The following is a 20,324-nucleotide window of genomic DNA, read 5'->3' as shown; positions in this document are numbered from 1 at the left end:
AACTGCATATAAATGAAAATTGAGAAGCTAAACGTGACTGGCAAGTTGCCTTTGGAGCACATAAAGCATAAAATGTTTATATGTAACAAGATACCAGTCAACGCACTTGATACGTGTCAATACACAGGTTAAACAATGAAAATTCTTAATGATTCTAATTAAACATACTGTAATTGAAAACACAAAACTTCTGTGAAAGTATATGGTGAATGTTTTGCTCCATCATTCAATTATGATTTCACTCACACCCATTTTATATTGGTATGCATTTGCTGACTACAGGAGAGTCATCCCACTGTCAGGGAGAACAGTAAAGCCCGCACCATTTAATGGACTGATGTGCTAACCTTGGTCCAACCCTTCTCACCTTTGAAAACAGGAAGAACTTTCAAGCTGGTCATACGCAATTCACTTAGTCCCCCTGTGCTGTGCTAAATCTTCTGCCTTTGTCTCTTCCTCATACCCCCATGGGCCAACCGACACTGCAAGTTCAGCTCAGGCTTAGGCAGCTTTCACCCTGTGACCCAGGCATCCACCCTGCCAGGCACCATGTGGCCTTTATGGCATTCACTCTATGCTACAGAAGAAGGAGGAAGCTTAGGTGCAAGAGGTGCCCTATAATCCATTGCCACTCTGGGCATGAAGCCCTTCGGGGAAGAGCTCTTTCTTGGGCTGTCTGTGGGCAGCATAGTCAAGATCACACACTGGCCTGCGATCGGCTGTATTAGCGAGGATGCGTGGGATGGTGCTAAGGCACTGTGTTGTGCTCAGCTTCTCCATTTCCAGGGAGCTCTGGAAATCAGGTGAGGATGCCTCTTCCTCAGCTCCTTGAGAACAGGCTTGCATGGGAGTGCGGATGGTGGGTGAGCCTGTTTTTAAGGGTGGTCCCTGACTCATCCTTGACAAAGACAAATCCTACACTCTTGTTGCTACACATAGATTTACTGACCAGAAGATAGGAATGGGAAAGGGAGGAGTAACAAGAGCTAAACACCCGTCTCCCACAAAAATTAGCACCAGCTGGTATATGCTTGTCACTTGGGAACTGCATGGTACTTCTGCCCAGCCTGGGGCTGGATCCTTCCCTTGCTCATGTCACCCAATTTTTTAATTGTTTTTTTTTCTTTTGGCTAGCTTTCCAGTGCTGCTGAGTTGTGTGCCTGAACATATTTCTCCTGAAGCAAGAACTCTGAAAGGAAATGTGTCTACAGCCTGTGAAGAGAAACCTTCACTCCTCCCTTCCTTTCTTCCCAATTCTGGTTTAACAGCTGAAGTCATCTAGGTTGTAAGAATCCAGTTCTGTATGCACCTTAACATAATAAATTGCACACTCTGTGGTGCTGTACTTCTCTTCATCACTATCATTAGGCATCACTAATGCTGTGTTTGGATCATGGTCTTTACACCTTCACACCTCTGAACAATTTTCGCTGGCAACACAATGGGAAAATTCCCAGCCATCTAATTAACTTCCATTTTGCTAACACTCCTCTTTCCAATCTTTTAGCTAATATAGTACAATTGATTGCTTCAATTCAGTGTTTAATCACAATTGCCTTGTCTACTTTGACTTTCTAATTGAATCATTTAATTTAGATTAGTACATTATTCTCTAATTAAAAAAAAAAAAAAGCAAGAGTGACCCCTCCAGTGATTTAGTGACCTGGTTCATCTAGTGCAGGGTAATCTGACAGATTTATGGCAGGGTTTAACAGCTTTGCAATTGATACTGGGATGTTGCAACCAGAGTGGAGAGTCCAAACTATCACAGGAGCCTTTCAGTGATATAATAATACACTTTCCTGGGTTTTATATCACTGCTGGATTTGAGTGGCTCCTGCCTGTTTGAATCCTCCTACTTGCTTGTTGCGGTTTGAGTCAGTAAGGAGATTTATAAACTGCTATATTCCAGTATCTCCTCTGCTTTTCTTACTAACCAGAAACTCTTGCCTCTCCATTATGAATGCCTGCTTCTTTCTTCTTTTTGTCTTTAAAATCTCTACCCTGTGATCATACATGTTGATTTCCATTGCAGACGGAAAGTCCCTTAGAGGGAATGGAAAGTGCTTCTGACTTGTTCTGTTTATAGCAGTGGTAGAAGGAAATGAAGCACTTGGTGCTCTATGTTCTTTTAGTAACTGATGGCCAGTACAGCTACCTGAACTTTTCTTTCAAAAATCAGGTAACCAACAGTAGCATCGACCACCTTTTTCCAGTAAAAGATTGATACCCTTGAAGAAATTCTTACTAAAGAATCTGTAGCGTTTTTGTCAAATTTATATATAATACCATTTAATACCAAGAATCTACTCAGGTGGACATCAACATTTTTTACAGAGGTCCTTCATTTAGGAGAATACTTCTAACATTAAGAAAAGCATAAATATTACAGATTATTTTATGAAGTGAATGCTTTCTTTCTTGGAAGAGGGAAATGGAGTACTATTATATGCAGATAATTTTTTTAAACACACATCCCTACGTATAGAGATTAAGGGAAAAAGGGGAGTTTTAACCTCTGCTTGGCCTGTTAATAGTTGGGGTGGGCCCTGAAGTACTTGGAAGCAATGGCCAGCCTTCCATAGAAGCTGTGAAATTGCTATTTCTATTCTCTACTGAGAATGAATTTTAAATGTCATAAAGCAAAGAAAACTACCATATTTGAGAAAGCATATTTTTATGTTCCAATTTCACAAGGCAGTTTTAAAAGTACATTTGAAATACTAAAAATCAATTCTTTATTAGTATTGCAAGGTATTCTGTTCAACACCACAGATTATTAGGCAGGAATCAAGGCCACATTTTGATGAGCCAAAGGCATTTAGAAGAGTCACGGAAGGGAGGGCAGGAGATCACTATTTTTACTTCAACACCACAGCCTATTCACTGCACTGCCCCTGGCCAGGGAGCTTGGAAACTTGTTGGTGACTAAGACAAAACTGGCTTTTGCACTGTGTTTTGGCCTGAAAGTATGAAGAAATGGAGACCAAATGCTCACGTAATCATTAGTCCCTATGGTTAACTATTCTCACTGAGTTTCAAGCCTGCCTTATTTTGATTGAATTGGTTTGGCTTTTACTGCCAAAACTTAGCTCTTGTAATGCCTGTCCTTTCCTAGATTAAACAGATCTTATTAATTTTCTAAGAATTCCAGACACTACATTTGCTTTTTTGTCCGCTGTTGCGTACTGAGATCACAATCTTTTAGAACCATAATAATTTCTTTATGGTGACTCAGCTAAGAGCCATTGGTGAGCGTGTGAAGCTGGGGTATTTCTTTCTTCCCCACTCTGTGCTCATCTGCCTATGATTTTTGCCTGCTCTTTCCTCAACTGATCACTCAGTATCACAGAAGTCGCTGGGAAGTCCACATGACACACTGGCAACTCATTTTGACACTTTGGCAGGATGTTGGGTGTGTGCGCCGAGGCAGGGGGTACAGTTTTTCCTCTCATTACCCTGGCTCTTTTCTATACCCTCTCTGGCACTCAAAAGCAATCATGACTGAATCTGCACTGTTCTGCTCTCCCTTGGGCTCCTTTGACATCTGAACATGATGTTCAAAACTGGTGGTTGTCTTTCTTGGTCCTTCATACCGTCCTGGTGACAGATTCCAGAGGCCATACCACCTGCTCAGCAAAGAAACCAGCTGGACTGCGGACAGCTGACACATGGCTGGGACAAAGCCCCAGGTGTGTCCCTACAGACATGATTTATAGGACAAAAGCACATCCAAATATACTTGGAAGAAATGGCATGGAACACGTGGCTCTTAATAAATGGGCTGAGTTGCAAAGGGTTGAATCTTTTCCTTGTAAATGGTGGGCTTTTAAGCACCGATCCAAAGTCCTTGGAAACCAATGGGAGTCCTTCCAGTGGAGCAGCAGATACTTCCAGAGGGAAAGCTACTGACTATGACAAGGGTGCAGAAGCACTGTGGGACCCGGGCCACCAAGACTGTGAGAGGAAGGTGCCAGCACTGATGGCTCCTGAGACAGAAGGCACCGTTTCGTTGCCTGATCACGCCAAATCAGTGGCCTCAATGAACAGTTTACAATTTCCGCAGAGAATCATTACTCAAAAGTATTCAACGCTTCTCACTCCCTTCCCTGGACTTGATATTTTAGGTTTACTGCAAATTGTTCTTTGCCAGCCTTGCCAGCACTTGCAAAACCAAGTGTAGTTTTTGGGCTAGGTCATCCGAGTTGCTCAGTGGTGTTTCTGTCCCTGACATGGTGAATTTGTAAGCAAGCCCCAGGCAAGCATGGGCCCAAATATAAATCATCATGCAGATGACTTTCACATTCATGTCAATAATTCAGTCACAACAGCAACACTAAACTGCAGGCTGTTGGCAGAGCGAAGTTGCTAAATTGGTGGGAAGATATAATTGAAACAGATCCATTTATACACTTCCATTTTCAGAAAATATGTTGCCATATTCACCCAAGATGGGGAAAACCTACCCAAGCTACTCATGCCTGGTCTGCCTTTGGTCCTGAAGTACTGGCCTCACACCCTAGTCAGCTCCTGGTCCCAACCCCATTTGGCAGTGGGAGGTGTTTGGACTGGTCCTGATGCAATAAATTTTAATGTTAGTTTCACAAACGTTTCTCCGGATGGTTTTCTGGAAGAGGAAGATCCTTTGGCCATAATTAATCTTTACTCCTATTCAGCTTCAATCTTTACAAATCTTCAACTGTATGGATTTGCTATATGAAGAATATGATTGTTGGTACTTTTTCCTCCTTAAATCCACAATACAAACCCAGGATTTATGCTTCTATCAATCCTGCCCATGGCCCTCAGTGATAAAAATCATCCCCATGAAACATAGGAAAGATGTTTAGTGTGACTGAAAGCTAGGAAAGCAAACCTCAACATACATTACTACACCACTGCTAGGGAGTATATCTTTTCAGAGAACAGTGTCACAGTGGGGAATGAAGAAACATATGAGGCTGCTAAAATATCAGGCTATAAAAATAATGAATTACTTCGACTTCACTAAAGCAAGACTAGGATGTCAAATATGGATTCTTCTTTTAAAATCTATTTTGTCAACATATTACTTATTTATTATCTTATTCTGAGAATGGTCAAAATACAAACCTTCATTACCAGCAAGCTCTGAGATAAACCCTTCAGAAAGAAAAAAATCCCTTGTTTCCTTTGGAAGATAAAAATCCACAAGATAGTCTGTTTAAATGCATTTCAAAGATAAGAAGTGCTTTTAATTCTACAGAAGATTTCTGTCAAAAGTAACTGCATTGATACTAGCACAGTTACCTCTCCAGCGCTGTAGCTACGAAGTCGCTGAAGATGTTGCCTGTGAGTCAGGTGATTAGGGAGACGACCATTCTGCAGTGGGATCCTGGGATCTATGAAAGTGGTAGCACGGCTGTTGTGGTCAACGAAGAAAGACTGAAACACACAGGAACAATGTTTTTTTGAAAGAAGACTGCCAACAATGTGATGATATTGTGAGACCATAAAGTGAAAACCACTGGCAACTGTGTGTCAGAAATACTCTGTTTAGGTATAGTCTGTGGAAGGTATCTGCGAATGACAGGACTTTCTTAGTCGAAGCCAGAATAGCTCTTGGAAAATACCTGAAGCTACACAGGTCAAAATCACATGTAACAGCCCTGAATTTGGCAAGACAGGAGAGAATAATATAACTGGGGAACACTGCTTTAGCTTATTTGGTGGTTCCAGAAGTCACTGAGCAAAGCTTCACTGGAGGCAGAGACACTAAGCCAAATTTTGCAGTCACAACAGATCTAATCTCCGGCTTAAACTTTTTTGTTAGTCCAATGCTGCCTTGGCTATGGTGTGATATTCCACAGAAAGCTAAAGAGTCACCACTATGCTTTGAAACATTTGTTCTTGAAGCTTTTTTCTGCTTCTAAAATAACTCTGTTTGCTGCTTTTGTTGTTTAAACCAAGCTTTCACCAGCTTTGAGTCAAGAAGGAAGGACCCTTTAGTAATCATGTAGCCTGATGTGCTGTGTTAAACAAGTGATTAGTTTTGTTGGTACTCTTACCTTGCCCTGCTGGTCAGTTTTTATCTCCCAGCCACGAGGAAGCTCCAGTCGGGTATCAGCAAACATGTTGATAAAATTTACCAGGTCTCTGTTGTGTTGATAGCGCTCAAAATTACGAGCGTCTCTACGGATCTTCAGAATCATATGCTTCAAGCAGGTACTGTTAGTGAAGACTCGATAGGCACTCTATGAGATGGAAAACAGAAGTGAGGAAAACAAGTTCTGATGTCAAAACAACATATGTGGTTATGTCATGGGACATACGCCCAAAGAACTGAAACATCCTTTTAGAGTAAAGAATAATTTCCATCTCATTGTTTTGATTTGAATGACTACTTTACATGAACACCTAGAATTAAGAAATACAATCTGGAAAGTGAAACATCCCACACATTATGCACAGTTAGCTTGTGCATAAACTGCCTTTCTAATGCACTCCAAAAAGATGGTCAGTTAAAACACCACACACTCAAGATGCACGTAGCTGTGCCTATTTCATTACTTTCATTAGTCAACAGAAATACCGCTTGTGTGACTGGATGATGCCAGAGATGCAAAGACAGCTGTGAACATGTATTTATGCTAGAATTCAGATCAAGATGCACATGATAGGATTCATAAACTTAAAAGGACTGCAGTGCAGATGTCTACATCTAAGCTTCCTACCTTATTTTTGGTCACTTTATAGCCGCAGGACAGAAACAGACACTTTCAATTGCCTATTTTTGGAAGATAGGAATCGTTTCCTGGAACTGAATTATTTGTTTCTGCAATAACTACAAAGCACGTCAGATGGAGACGTTGTCCTGAGTCAGATGAACACCACCCCTCAGGCAGCTAGTTGCATCTCACAATGGGCATTAAATACACCTCTTAGAGGAACATGCCGTGATGCAGTTCTGAGTGAGTTAGTGCTGATCTGGTTGTAGGATAGGGGCCAAAGTGAACTATATTTGTTGCCACAGTGTATTCAATGATAGAGCAACACAAAATACACTTGTGGTGACAACACTTTTTCTCCTCCACAGGCTACTCTTGGGATCTTTTACTTCAGGGAAAAAGCTCCTCAAGACAGGGTAGGAAACTTTACAAAAAGCTGCAAAACCCTTCTAAGCATTTCACTAGAGAGAAAATGAGTGCATTGGTTCTGCTGGTCAGCCCAAAGGATTTAAGTACTTGCATCTCAGTGAAGTGAGCCCCAATGTGCACACCTGTAATCTGTCCAGAGAATCCGACCCAACAGCTTTGAATTCTCAATTTCTGTGTACTTTTCATGCATTTTAACCACTATAATGTAATAAACCATTTACAAGTATTATCTTTATTTTGTAAGGATTTATCATGGTAGTAGTGCTGAGAAGAGAATACTCCCTGCAGCACAGGGTCCCTAATTGTGGCAAGGGCTGGTAAATGCTATGAAATCACAGAGATATGATCTCTGCCCGAAGATATGACCTGGTTATAAACCAGCAAAGCTCTATGGTCACAAATTGTTAAGATCCCAGCCTACTCCATCACAGAAGTTGTATTATGATCTAATGCGTGATCAATGACTGTCTGAGTATCTCTTAGCTGCACTAGGGAAACAAAAAATGTAATGCAGTTTTATCCCTCCACGGAAATAAAATATCTGAAAAATGAGAGCCTTTCCCTTTTAATTCTAACTGCTGGATAATATTTTCCAATCCCAACTTCACTGGCATAATTAATAGCTTGAAATTTTAATAGCGGCTTGTGGTCAAAATATTACAACCATGTTAAGCCAAAAGTTATGTGGGCCATTATTTCTGTACAAGTGGAATCTGTATGGCCATTTGACAGATGTTTCAATAGATTATTCTGGCTCTCATATTAGAGACAACTTCACAAGCTCAAACTGAAGGCCTCTCTTGGCTTTTTTTATTTCAGTGAGAAATAAAATTGGGATCCAGTCTCTTGTGAGCTGTTCCTTACACCACCATGGAATCAGTTGCTTATTTTGCAAACATGCAATGCCAAATGAAAATGATACTACTCCCAGCTATAAATCACCATATATCACCCCGTCAACAGAAGAAATCATGTGCACTCCATGACCTAGTTCAGGTAATGTCAGATGAGTTAATATATCCCTTCCTCTGCAGGATTTCATGGGCAATATTCTCTGGCAGATGCTTGGAGATGGAGAGCTGGCTTCAATCTGCAAAGCACCACAGCCAAAACCTGATGTCTGTAGTCAGCTAAAGACTGATGCTGAGGCAACTCCTCAAGTGTTTTAGTTTCTTTTCCTTTCAAAAAGAAAGGTCATCACCCAGAAATGGATGACTTTCCAAATATTCAGAAGTCATGTGCAGATGCCTAGCTGAACTACATTCAAGATATGGAAAACTAGGACTGGATCTCCTTGTGAGATTTCCCTATCTGCTTCCTCATTGTAGACATATCATTACATTTTTTCCACTCCATATCAGATTTGCAAGAAAACATGCAGATTTATTGCATTAATGGAAAAAAATGTTATTTGAATTTTTAAAATTAATTTTCATTCTTGTTTTTTCCAAAATAGCTACTCTGACTCAAGTCAGTATTTCTTTCACTGCATTATGCCCACCTGCTTCTTGGGAGTGCAAACTACACGAGTTTATAACTTTTTCCCTCTATTTCCCTGAGACTTAGTGGTACCTGAGTAAGATTTCTCAGGAACATGGCTCGAAAGGCAACAATCTCACTCCCTGCAGCAAGCGACAAGAGAATCAACCAAGCCGAAACCAAGGGTTCCTGCTTATTCTGGAAGGGTAACATTAATGACCTTCTCTGTACCAGGGAATTCCCTGTGTGAGGCAGAATCCCAGCAAGAGTCTCCTTGGAGCAGCCTGGCTGTACTGTCCCCAACATGGTCTGGTGCTCAGAAAGGACAACTGAACTCTGAGCCACGCAATTCAAATTCACTATGCATTCTCCCTGAAGGCCTGGGGCGTAGAGTTTGGATTCAGAAATCAGTAGTGTGAGAGAGCAAATCATAATTACTCACATAGTTTGCATGCAGCACAGTGAAGAACTCAGGATTGGTGATGAACTTCACAGCTGGAGACTGCAGCAACAAGGTGATTTTTTGAGAATTCACAGGAGAAAGGGAGCCTTCCCTCCTAATCTCTGGACACAAAAAAAAAGCAGGAAAATCTTATTAACATAGTGGCAAGCACAGTCTATTATTTAACCTTTAATGAATGGCTGCAAAAGTGACAGTATAAAAAAGTCACCATCCTGCCGAATGCACGTACTTTCTTTGTGTTTCCAAGACAAGCCTGCTGGCAAACTGGTAGATGTTCTCCTTATGGTTAGTGGTGCAGTGTTGACAGTAGCAGGGCAGGAGCTGGATGATTTTCTGTACTCTATGTTATAAAACTCTGTGTCATATCTACTGATGTCTCTAATTATCAATGTGACCACAACAGTTTCTGCCAGCTGATCGTTTGGTTCAATACTGTCACCCAAGGTCCTGACTGGTTCCCTCCACTGCTGATTTTAGAGAGATCTCATTTTCCAATCCAGCCTGAGGGGTTCACCAGCAGAAAGCATTTGGTAGCAAGACTGGGTAAAGGAAGCCCCCAGCTCAGTCACTCACATCCATGTTGGTGCTGCAAAGCGTTGCCTTTTACTTGTAATTAAATTATTTTTGGCAAGTCCATGGTTTTGGGGACTTGTATGGTAAAGAAAACAAAAACAGACACAAAGGGATTCTTTTTAATCTGTATCAATTCATGAAGCACAGGAGCAGAACCAAGCATTTGAGAATGTAACGCTGTAGAGGCGGGAACTCCTTGACCTTCTACAGCCACCAGAAAACTGCTTCCTGCCATGGCATTATGGCTTGAGTGTGCAGTTCTGGCGTTTTCAAATATAAGCCAACTTTTATATGCAGTCCAAGGAAATTGGATGCAGATGTCATCAACAGAATAAATATAGATTCCCATTTTTTTCTTATCAGTTATCTTTTTTTTTTTCTTCCTGCTAGACACATCATATTATTTTATCCACTTAAAACCGCAGACTGGATCCAGTGCTGGAGTTAAATTGATTTATAATTGCTTAGAATCTGGATTAATGTGTCTAAATTGTATTCCTTCTGACATTTTTCATTTAAATTAAAAGCCAAATAGCAAATGTATCATACTGCAGCTTCTTCTTATTCTAGTGTGGTTTACATCACCCTTGATCTTTTAATTCTTGACATTTTATATACTATTGACTTTTTCTCCTAAAAGCAAAGCAATTATCTATAGCAAAAACCATTTCCTAATCACTTAAGATGACATATATCATACTCATCAGCTCTTCTGGGTTAAAACAAAAAAGCAAATATTATATAATAAACTGACCTAAATACTTACTGGTAGCAACTCCTATTAAATAATTGTTTTATTATGTAGGCTATGATAGTAAATGATTATACATATTACAAGTAATGATTACTTTACTTATAATTTAAATAACAGTAATACAATGGGTACCTCATTTCCATTTCAGCTGCTAACAGAGAGGACAGGGTTCTCCCTGGAAGATCTAGTGTAGGTAAAAGGCTCCCATAAATTGCAATACAAAGGATTGCAAGGAAGCTTTGAATATCAAACATTAAACAGTCTTGGTCAAAATTGATTTTCAAGCTAAAAACACCTAATGGATCAGGAAAACAAACACGCAAAATTGAGTATTTTTCCAAACTTTATTTTTTAACAAGTTCACTATTTCTCTGTGTAGTTCTTCCTATTCAACATGGAACATTAAGAAAATTCAAGCAGACACTGTGTTGGTTCTTTCCCTTTGCCAATGCTATTTACAGAGGGATGGCAAAAGGATGGCAAGAAGTCAGATTTACTTCCAGCAGACAACACAGAACACACTTTAGGTGGAGGTGAGAACGATCCCAAGGAAGAGAACTGGCCGTTCATTTTGGTGGTGCGAGTTCTCAGACAAAGCAGATAGTTATTTTTGCATGCCTACAAGTTGCATAGTGGGCACTAGTCTGATTGCTGGTGTTCCTTACCTGAAACAAACACTTAGGCTATGGTTTCACAAATGTTTTAAGAAAATATGACTACCACCAAAAAGAGTAGAAGAGTCCCCTGCCATCCCATCCTGCCCTGGGTACACATTCTCCTCTTCTCCTTTGTAGTGATACTCATTCTTGTCTGGTCATCTAACGAGCCAGGTGAAAGAACCAATTTGGCTGTAAACAACATTAAGTACAAGAAACAAGGTTCTTTTTCAGGCAGATCAGTTCTCTGCTCTGGTACGGGTTCCTATCACATAAGTTAGTGATGAACAAAAAGACAGCTGTGCCTTCTTCAGTGGCAGCCCACACTTAGATCAGCTTATAGTTATCACAAAATTGCAGCTTTAGAAACACAAGTATTTCATACTCAATGCCAGGACCACTGCAGGTGTGACCACATGGGCAAACGTGGCAGTGCAGAAGCTGTGCCCAGCAAGAATGAACTGCAATGCCCCAAGCTAAAAATCACACTGCAGCAAAAAATAAGACAGCACTGGTTTTGCAACTACTAAGGTGAATAAAAACCAGATGCCTTTTCCATTTTTATTTCAAATAGCCCTTTACTAAAGTAAAAATGCTTTGTCTGTCTTAGTAGTTGTTAAAAAAAGAACCGAGGCCCTTTGTATCCAGCTTTGTACCTGTAGCTTCAAGTCTAAGCCTCTTTTCTTCTAATTATTTTATTGCAACCCGGTATAATAAAGTTCCAGTCTCCCATGGAAATGCAGATTTCCCCAGAATTGAATGCCATCACTGAATGGCACTGAACATGCCACTCAATAGCTTTCTTCCCCATACCTGAGCTTGGCTGGGAAGGCTCTGCCTCAGAGTCACTTCCTCCTCCAGTGGGAACTCTCTCCAACCTGTTGTTTACCACAGCATCGTCTTCAGTCCGCTCTGTTGCAATAGTTCGCTGGATATTTTGGTATCTGCATACATTCAGAGAAAGGAACAACATGCTTTAGTTAACAGAAGAGCTTTCTGGTGCTTTCTACCTTAACAATTAGCACTGTTTTTGAATGATTCCAATACTTCTATCTTCAGCATATGACAGAGCAAGAGCACGCTCAACTCTTCTCCTTCAACTGATGCAGCTACTCACACTTGGGCCAACCATTACCCTGCAAATAATGGCATTTTGCACTGACTAACAAATAGCTACAGAGGATGCAAAGCAAGGAATACTCAAAGGTGAAATTTAGAGAGGTATTTAGTCTACAGGTTGCTACTAGGCTTCCCTTGAAAACATCTGGATGTCCAGAACCTAAAACTACTGGTGGATCATAGTTCCCCCTTCCATTTAGTCTTATGGTAGCATAACCAATGAAGTAAGGGTCAATCTTGTGATGCACCAAGTACCCTTCAGTCTTTCTTACTAGAATATGGGATGCACATGCTCAACCCTAAAAAGGTAAAGGCTATTAAGAATGTTCACAAAATGTTTATTATGATACTGCATGACCTGCAGTTGGGAACACTTCCATTTTGGTAGGCAATATGGAATGTAAACTAGTAGGTAGCATGACCTCAAAGAGCTACAATCTAGTTGATATGACAGCCACAGAAAAGTAGAATAGGATGTAATACATGAGCTGAGTAAGTGAACAGCGTGAGGATGCAAGTGTTATGTCCATTTTTGGAAATCAGTGGGATTGGGCATTTAGCTTGGGTAGTGACTAGTTGTAGAACAAGGAAGAGGAAACAAGATAGAGATAAGCAAACAACAGTGAGGAGGATGACAGAAGAAAATTGTGAGTAAAAACCTACAAATGTCTTAAAAAACCTATAATGTCATTTCCATACTAACCATGGAACTAATTGCCACATTAGTTGATGTCAACAGACACCATGGTCTTACGGATGAGCCCAATCCTAAATACTTTACCAGATTGGGAACAAAGTGTATATACCTGGCTGTGGGAATAATCTGGAGTGTTTTGAATTCGCACTACACAAAACAAATTCTAGTTAACTTGTTCACTCACATAGATGAGTAAGATGAGAGATCAAGATTTCTTTGGTTCTACTGGCAAGCTATGAATATAAGTCTTATGGATCGAATAAGAAAATATATTTTATAGACAGAGAAAAAGGAAAGAAAAAGAAAACATAAAGAAAGAAGCAGAAAGAGAAGGAAAAGGAAAGAAGGAAAATAGGCTCTCATAATTATTTTAATTAGCTTTTACTCCACCCCAATATTTTTAATCCTTATTTCCGAATTGCATTTCCATATGTATATAAAACAGGATGGCTTTACTGCTTGCATTTAATCTGATCCAGCATTGTTTGTCTCTCATTTTCCTGACTTACCCTGTTTTTTCTTTCCTCAGCTCAAGTTCTGACTTACAAATTTTACTTACTTTCTCTCCCTTTATTTGTTAATGCACACTTTATTCCAAATTAGAAGTTAGTCAGGAGTTAGTTCCTCAAAGTGACACAGGATCATTAAAGACAAGCAGTTAGGATTTGGCTTTTATGTCTCTCAACAGACATCATCTCCAGTAGCTCACTGCAACCCAATCTTGGGCTGAGGAGCTGGAGACAATTAAGAAAAATAATTAAAGTTTTAATAGATTTATGCTAAACTTTTCACAGTACTATGTGTGTCTCCCCAGTACCCAAAGTAATTTGAAGCTACATTTAGTGTATACTTTGACAGTTTAAGTAAACATCCATCTATACAAGGAAATTCTGATAGCAGGTTTTGCAACAGCATGAATGTACTGCAGTTTTAAACCCTCTGTTTTAGACCTACATTTTACATTTTTATTCACATGACTGCAGGCAAGTGAATGAAGTTTCCATTCCAGTACTGGAGGAGTTTTACAACACCCACATGCAACAGAAAGGGGCGGGGGGAAAGAAGTTCATAATCAAGGGATATAAGCACACATATAAAAAACCCTTGTAGCTTCAATTTAATTAGATGGTAGAAAATCCCTATTGGCAAACCTTAAAGAGTAACACTGGCTGTATGCCAACAAAAGGCTACACTTTTATTTTGGGTCTCAATACTATAAAATCATCTTATACAAATACCAGAAAATGCCAAAGCAATTGGAGAAAACATTGAAAGTGCAAAAGCTATGGGAATGCCTCTAGAAATTTCAGTCTCCTTTCAAAGTGATTTGTCAAAGGAATGGAGGTTTAGAAATACCACACTGTGGCTGTCTTAATTATCACAGTTATAATTTCTTACGTTACTTATTACCTTTTAAATTAGTGCAAAGACAAATGTAAATATGCTGCAAAGCATCTTTCCAAAAGAGCTTCAACAAGGGCTATTATCTGCTTTGCTAACAAGTAGGGAAGACAGATAGTGCTGTAGAAAATGAGCTAAAGTGTTTAAAGTAAGAAGTATGGATGTCTCTGGAGTGTGCCCAACACCTGGATTCCAGTTTTGCATTCCCTGTATCCTCAAGTGGCTAGTACAGCTAATGGGAAGCTTGGAGCACAGAAGGAAAGCAGGACTAGGCTCAATCACAGCTACGGGTTTTTTTTCAAGCTGAATTTCCAAAGCTTTGTGGTTTTGGCTGGGCTGGAAATACCAAGCTTCCTTGTAATATTTTGGTCTTTCCATTCCTTTCCACAAATGAAACCAGGAAGCTGAAAAGTGAGTAGATTGGTTTAGAAAGAAAAGTCGCCAAGTTTTTCAAACTGCTAAGTGATTTTGAGTCCAGATTTTGTTTAAGGTTAGAGCAAAAGTTCAGGCTGCTGCTACTTCTATCAGCAAGGTCTATCTTTGCTATTGCCTCACCTAAAATGATTCTCAGGTGTGTTTGCTGAAGAACGTTTCAAATAATGAAGTTTGAAATACAACAAAACAGTATTTCTAAAATGACTGCTTAAAACAAAGCCCGATCCTCCACAGTGCTGATAATAACCACTTACGAAAAGTCATTTTCCTCACTATCCTGAAATCTGGAGACATGCAATATTTGAAATTAGCTTTAGGACAACAATTATAACAGCCAGGTTGAAAATAAAGGAATGACTTGCCACTAGGCAAATGCTCAGAGATTCAATATGAATCTCTTTTACTAGAATCTTAAGAAATGTTCCCAAACTTGGGAACAATAGTACACCTCCGTGTTCAACTTCTCAGATCAACAGAGCTCTTTGGCAGAGAGTAGAGAATCATCAGCTTTTTTCCTCTGTCCCAAGAAGCCATGACAGTTCATGTTTAATAAGTTGCAAAGTGCTTAGTCTCCAGTGGGACTTGGGTAAGGAGAGATATGCCACCACTGAAAACCCTCTATACTTCTCACTTTGTAATTGGATATGTGAATGCTAAAAATAGAGAGATTCAAAGAATGTCAGTCCTATTGCTGTCAATTCCCAATCCCAAGCAGTGATAATCAAGTCATAACCAAGAAAGCCAGGCAGCTTACATGAAAACATTGAATAATAAAGTTTGAAGCAAGGAGGTCACTAAGACAATGCCTACCCTTCAGTTTCTGCTGACATAGCTGGTTTAATGATTAACCTGCATTAACTAACAGAATGGTAAATTCCTACGCAGACTCTCACAAGCACTTATTCCTTTCTTGATTGTGCTGCATTTACATGAGTTCAACCTCAAAAAAAAACCCCAAAAACAAACCAATGTATGTCCACAATGGACCTTTCTGCTTTCTGTGGCAGATAACTTGCTTAAGTGGCAGCCAAATAGTCTGAGCTTTGCATGGCTCAAACACCTCTTAAAGACAAATGCAAAATGGCAAGGTGTCATGTAAATCCCTTGAAAGAATCTACGTTAAACATTCACTTTCTTTAGGTTTTTTTTTTTTTAATAGTAACATGGTAGCTTGACACATTCTGAGGAAAGCTATCATGAAAACAAATACTCAGCAGGTTCTTTCACTTCTGCAAGACATAACACGTTATGAAATGCTATCCAAAATAATGAATTTTGGCAAAAAAAAGGAGAAATTTTTCAAGAGCATGTTGATGGTGTCCACTTAAGTTGCAAAACAGCCACTTTAAGAAGGCTGGTTTGCTCTCCACGAGTTACGTTAACTTTCTAGTTGTCATTCAGCGCCCAGTTCTCCTTACTCCCAAACTATTCTGCACTCTGAAAAGAGTACTTTGAAACTCTGCATCATTCTCTCTGCTGCAGACCTTTCTCTTAGCACAGAAAAAAAGACGAAAAAACTTTTGTGGCATTTTACATGCTATAATTAGAATATAATTTCAGTTTTTCTTGTCTTTTTCTAGAAACCATATCATTACAGTAGGCAGGGAATTAAAAAAACCCTTTCCTGAAGTAAAAAAGGAAGATTTTTGACCAACTGTTTATTTTTTCTCTTTCCTCTTAAATTCAGTCTGAAAAGCAAGCATGAGAAGGAAATGATAAACAAATCTATGTGTGGACTAGTCAAACAAAGGGAAAATATGCACCATGTTAAGAGATATCTTAGCCAGCTCAGAATGAACTGACAGATTTACAGGGCCCAATGCAACACTAAGCAGATCTGTCTACGTCTAGAAATGCGTACAGTCCTGTTAGAGCAGTGCTCTGCCCTGGAAAAGGAGACAGACCATTCAACGGGCCTAATTAGCTTGATTAGAAATGCCACACTGATATGGCAACACTATTTCAATAACAGTCAGCGCGGAAACCTCTGCAACGTAGCACTAGATGACAACCCACAGATACCACTCTGAGAGTTAAATAGCAAAAGTGACTCCATCTTTTGGAAAACACTCCCTCTTCTTCTGGGAGTCATTTCAAAAAAGTTTTCCAAAAGCCTCTTCTTGCTGTTTGAAACGTTTTGCAATATCTTTCACTCAACAGCACTTCTCACATGGGCAAGTTTGGGCACTGGACACCCACAGCAGGCACAGCAGCAGGCTGAAAGAGATCAGCAGTGGAACAGGAATGTGTACATTGGACTTGGACAAGGAGGAAAGACAAATCCTTAGGGAGCCAATGTGATGCATGGGGGAAGGAAGCAAGCAAGCTACTGGGGCAGTGTGGAAAAAGGGGAGTGCAGATCTCAAGGGAATAGAGGTACAAATGCTCACCGACGGTTCAGCTGCTCCATTTGCTGGATGGAGCCAGACCTGTGGATCCCATCTGGCGTTGCTGCAGCTGTGGGGCGCTGCCATGTGGTGGTTCGGTTGACATGATCAACGTAGAATACCCTCCCGTGGCTGTCTATCCGAGCTTCCCAGTCTAGGGTTGGAAAAAAAGGAAGGGGTGATGCTGTAAGTGTGATGCCTTCCAGAAAACCTAAATGCGGGAGATACATATACACACACATACATATACACAGACAGCCTATATACACACAAGAGACACTATATATATAGTCAACATGTGTGCAATACATATTATGTGTATATATTCAAAGTATACATTCAAATGTGTATATATACTATGTGCTTGTCTATATATATGTATATGCAGTATATGCATATACATAAACATTTCACACACAGCACATAGTTAGCCTATGGAATTCACTACCATAGACTTTGAAAAACAAGTGACATAGTGGCTACATTATTTAAAGGGCTGGATAATTTTACTGTTAGTAATCCTCGTTGGCTGGATTCATTGCAGGTTGGGGTAGCCACAGAGGGTAGACCCTTAGCAGAAAAGGATTAAATCTGAGCTAATATGGCAAATCCCATGTTTTCTTTTTTGTTAATGTTTCAGAACAAACATGTTTCATTTCTCTCTTTTTTATAAAGTGGCTTCAAAGGATACCATATAGCAATTAAAGGCTCTCCTGAAAACTGATCATAGCCTGGTTGGACATATCCTTAGAAATCTCTCTAAACAGATGAGTATCATAAATCTATTGCTCTGATGAATCCCAACTAGATTGAAAGTTTGCAGCATAATATCAAGCCTTCCATCATTGTTGTTTCCTGCTAATGTTTATGTTGTCCCATAATTGAAAACTGGAAGTTACTTGGTATATGATGGCTTGTGGAAAATGGTAATGTTGATAAAAAAAGTGTTTGGAACAGGAGAAATTCAGAAGTGAGTTAGCTAGCAAAGCCACATACCAAATTGGTGGGAATGTATGGAGTAGTGATGTAAATTAGACTTGCTAGCTTCACATTCCTACGTGATTCACAGCTGATGACACATCTATATAAATACATGCACATACTTTCTACACGTTTATATAAAAACCTCACTCACATTCACACACAAATGCACATATGGTGATTACCTTTGGGGGCAAACAGTTCCTCTTAGGCCCATATTCTTACTATGATACCCTCCTCCCTGATGAGTCCACTCCTTCGTCTATGGTTGTCTATGATCAAATTCAGGATCAGCTGAATTTCACACTTTATGTATTTTATCTCCTACTCTGCAAGAGTAAGACTGAAGTTGTACCTCTCCCTGCTGTATCTGGAAACCTATCCTTCATGACCAGTTCCCATCCCCTGAATGCTGGCCCTGGCTAAACTCAGTTCCCATACCTGGGCTGGTCCCAGCCAAGTGTGGGCTCTCTGAAGTCTATGGCTGGCTGCCCCTGACATGTTAATCCCACGAACCTTAAAAGATGGGCACAGGGAGTCCTTGGAGGAATGTTCTGTAAGACTCCAAAACAACAAGGGCCATATGCACATGCATTATTTCTTTCAAAGCTGACTATAAGTACCTCAGTCCTTATAGACGCAAAACCTATAGTCACACCACAGGTACACACACAGTGTCTCTCGCTGTGAACATCAGTATATAATTTTAAGGAGAGGACTCTCCTATCCTCCCACCAGGTAAAGTTTCCCAAGGATGTTGTAGCTGTTTCAAGAACAAGATCTCAGCTTTGTGAAAACAATGTCTAAAACGTAAGACAGTGAAAACCAGCACATCAAGTACAACAGATGCACATCGAAGGAAATCAGACTGACAAATAACACAGGCTGAAGGCCAGAGCCTTGCTGAGCATGCTGTCACTGGTGGCAGGTGTACCACCGTGGGTGGGGAATGGTCCTTCTGGAGCTATGCATTATCTGCAATATCCTCAAGGAAATAATCTTGGCCAGATCAAAGGCGACATGATGTACATCAGCATCATGATGTGGTGGTGCATTTCTTTCCCCCTCTCCAGGCTGATTTACGAACTCGGGAAGGCTCGCTAGGCCTTAGTATAAGTGTAATGAGTCGGGGGGTTAACCGACCCTTGACTGTGCCAGGAACTCTTACACGGCTAAGACAGGGAGATATGCTGTGCATCTCAAGGACTCCTGCTGCGCGGCAAAGGCGGGGGGACGGGTGTAGAGATAGCCAGTTCTCATAACCACCTGCAGCCAGTTCTTTCTCATAATAACCTTGAGACATTACAGTCCTCCTCTGACAATCTTGGAGCAACCCATATCTATGTTTTGAGTTATTCTCCAACAGTCTTGGAATTTTCCAGTGCAGCTGGGATTCTAGGAATTTGTTAATGACGAAAGTCAATCATCTCCCGAACCTATAAACAGCAGTACTAAGTGAGGCCCTTTGAGTTCTCCTGGACCGCAGCAGGCTGTGACCAGCATCTCCCTCCGAGTGGGACACCTCTCAGAGCTCGCAAACTGTCCGGTTTGCGAAAATCGGAGGTCTGTCACCAAAAGCCGACATGGCCTGGGCTGATTCTCTTCGCTCCTTGAGGCTTGACCCTTCGCCCTTTGAGAAAGATGCCAAAGCATTCGACATGAATATTTTCACTGACCTCAAGGGGAATTTTTAACAGGTATACTGCTTTTTCTTGCTTTTATGTATAGCTCTTAGTGTCTTTATGCATACGTCTGTACTAACCTGAATAGGCTGTAGTAAGTATGTTATGGCAAGTATATTATAAGTCATTAAGTTATATAAGAAATATTATAAGTTAATACTTTCAAATTTATACTTAAATTACTGTCGTGATTTTTATTCAACTGTGAATGAATTTCAGGCTGCTATTATACTCATAATCACTTTAGATATAAACCGTTGACCAAGTCTGGGCTAGAAGTTGATCCAGCTGCACCTAGACTCCGACAGGAGTTTAGAAAGCAAGGGGGTCTTCTCTGAACCTTGTGACTCAACAGGAGGGTCTCCCTTACCCTTTCCCACATTCCCTTTTACCCTATTACATTTTTAGTCCCTATATACATAAGTTTAGTTTGATTCTGATTTAATTTTCCTGTGTGCATTTATACTAATAGAGTGAACCTTGCCAACCTGTGAAGCTCTGCACTTTTATACAATTTCTATTAAATAATTTTTCTATTGCTAATACAATTGGAGGTGATTC

The 20,324-nt window shown here is 40.2% G+C and overlaps 1 protein-coding gene across 2 annotated transcripts in view; it reads right to left on the bottom strand.

Moving 5' to 3' along the window:
• The window catches only part of HECW1 (HECT, C2 and WW domain containing E3 ubiquitin protein ligase 1), a 183,577-nt gene that overhangs the window by 46,465 nt on the left and 116,788 nt on the right, over positions 1–20,324 (bottom strand). For both annotated transcript variants that reach the window (XM_010581800.1, XM_010581802.1), the window contains 5 exons: positions 17,104–17,254; positions 11,875–12,005; positions 9,058–9,179; positions 6,048–6,233; positions 5,290–5,424 (listed from right to left, as the gene is read on the bottom strand). In XM_010581800.1, coding sequence (XP_010580102.1) covers positions 5,290–5,424; positions 6,048–6,233; positions 9,058–9,179; positions 11,875–12,005; positions 17,104–17,254 — 725 coding nt within the window. The remainder of the gene's footprint in view (positions 1–5,289; positions 5,425–6,047; positions 6,234–9,057; positions 9,180–11,874; positions 12,006–17,103; positions 17,255–20,324) is intronic.

This window comes from Haliaeetus leucocephalus, unplaced genomic scaffold (genome assembly GCF_000737465.1).
Source record: "Haliaeetus leucocephalus isolate CR32 unplaced genomic scaffold, Haliaeetus_leucocephalus-4.0 Scaffold808, whole genome shotgun sequence".
Classification (NCBI taxonomy): domain Eukaryota; kingdom Metazoa; phylum Chordata; class Aves; order Accipitriformes; family Accipitridae; genus Haliaeetus; species Haliaeetus leucocephalus.
Note: the sequence above shows the minus strand (reverse complement) of the source record. Positions and strands in the feature narration are given on the sequence as shown.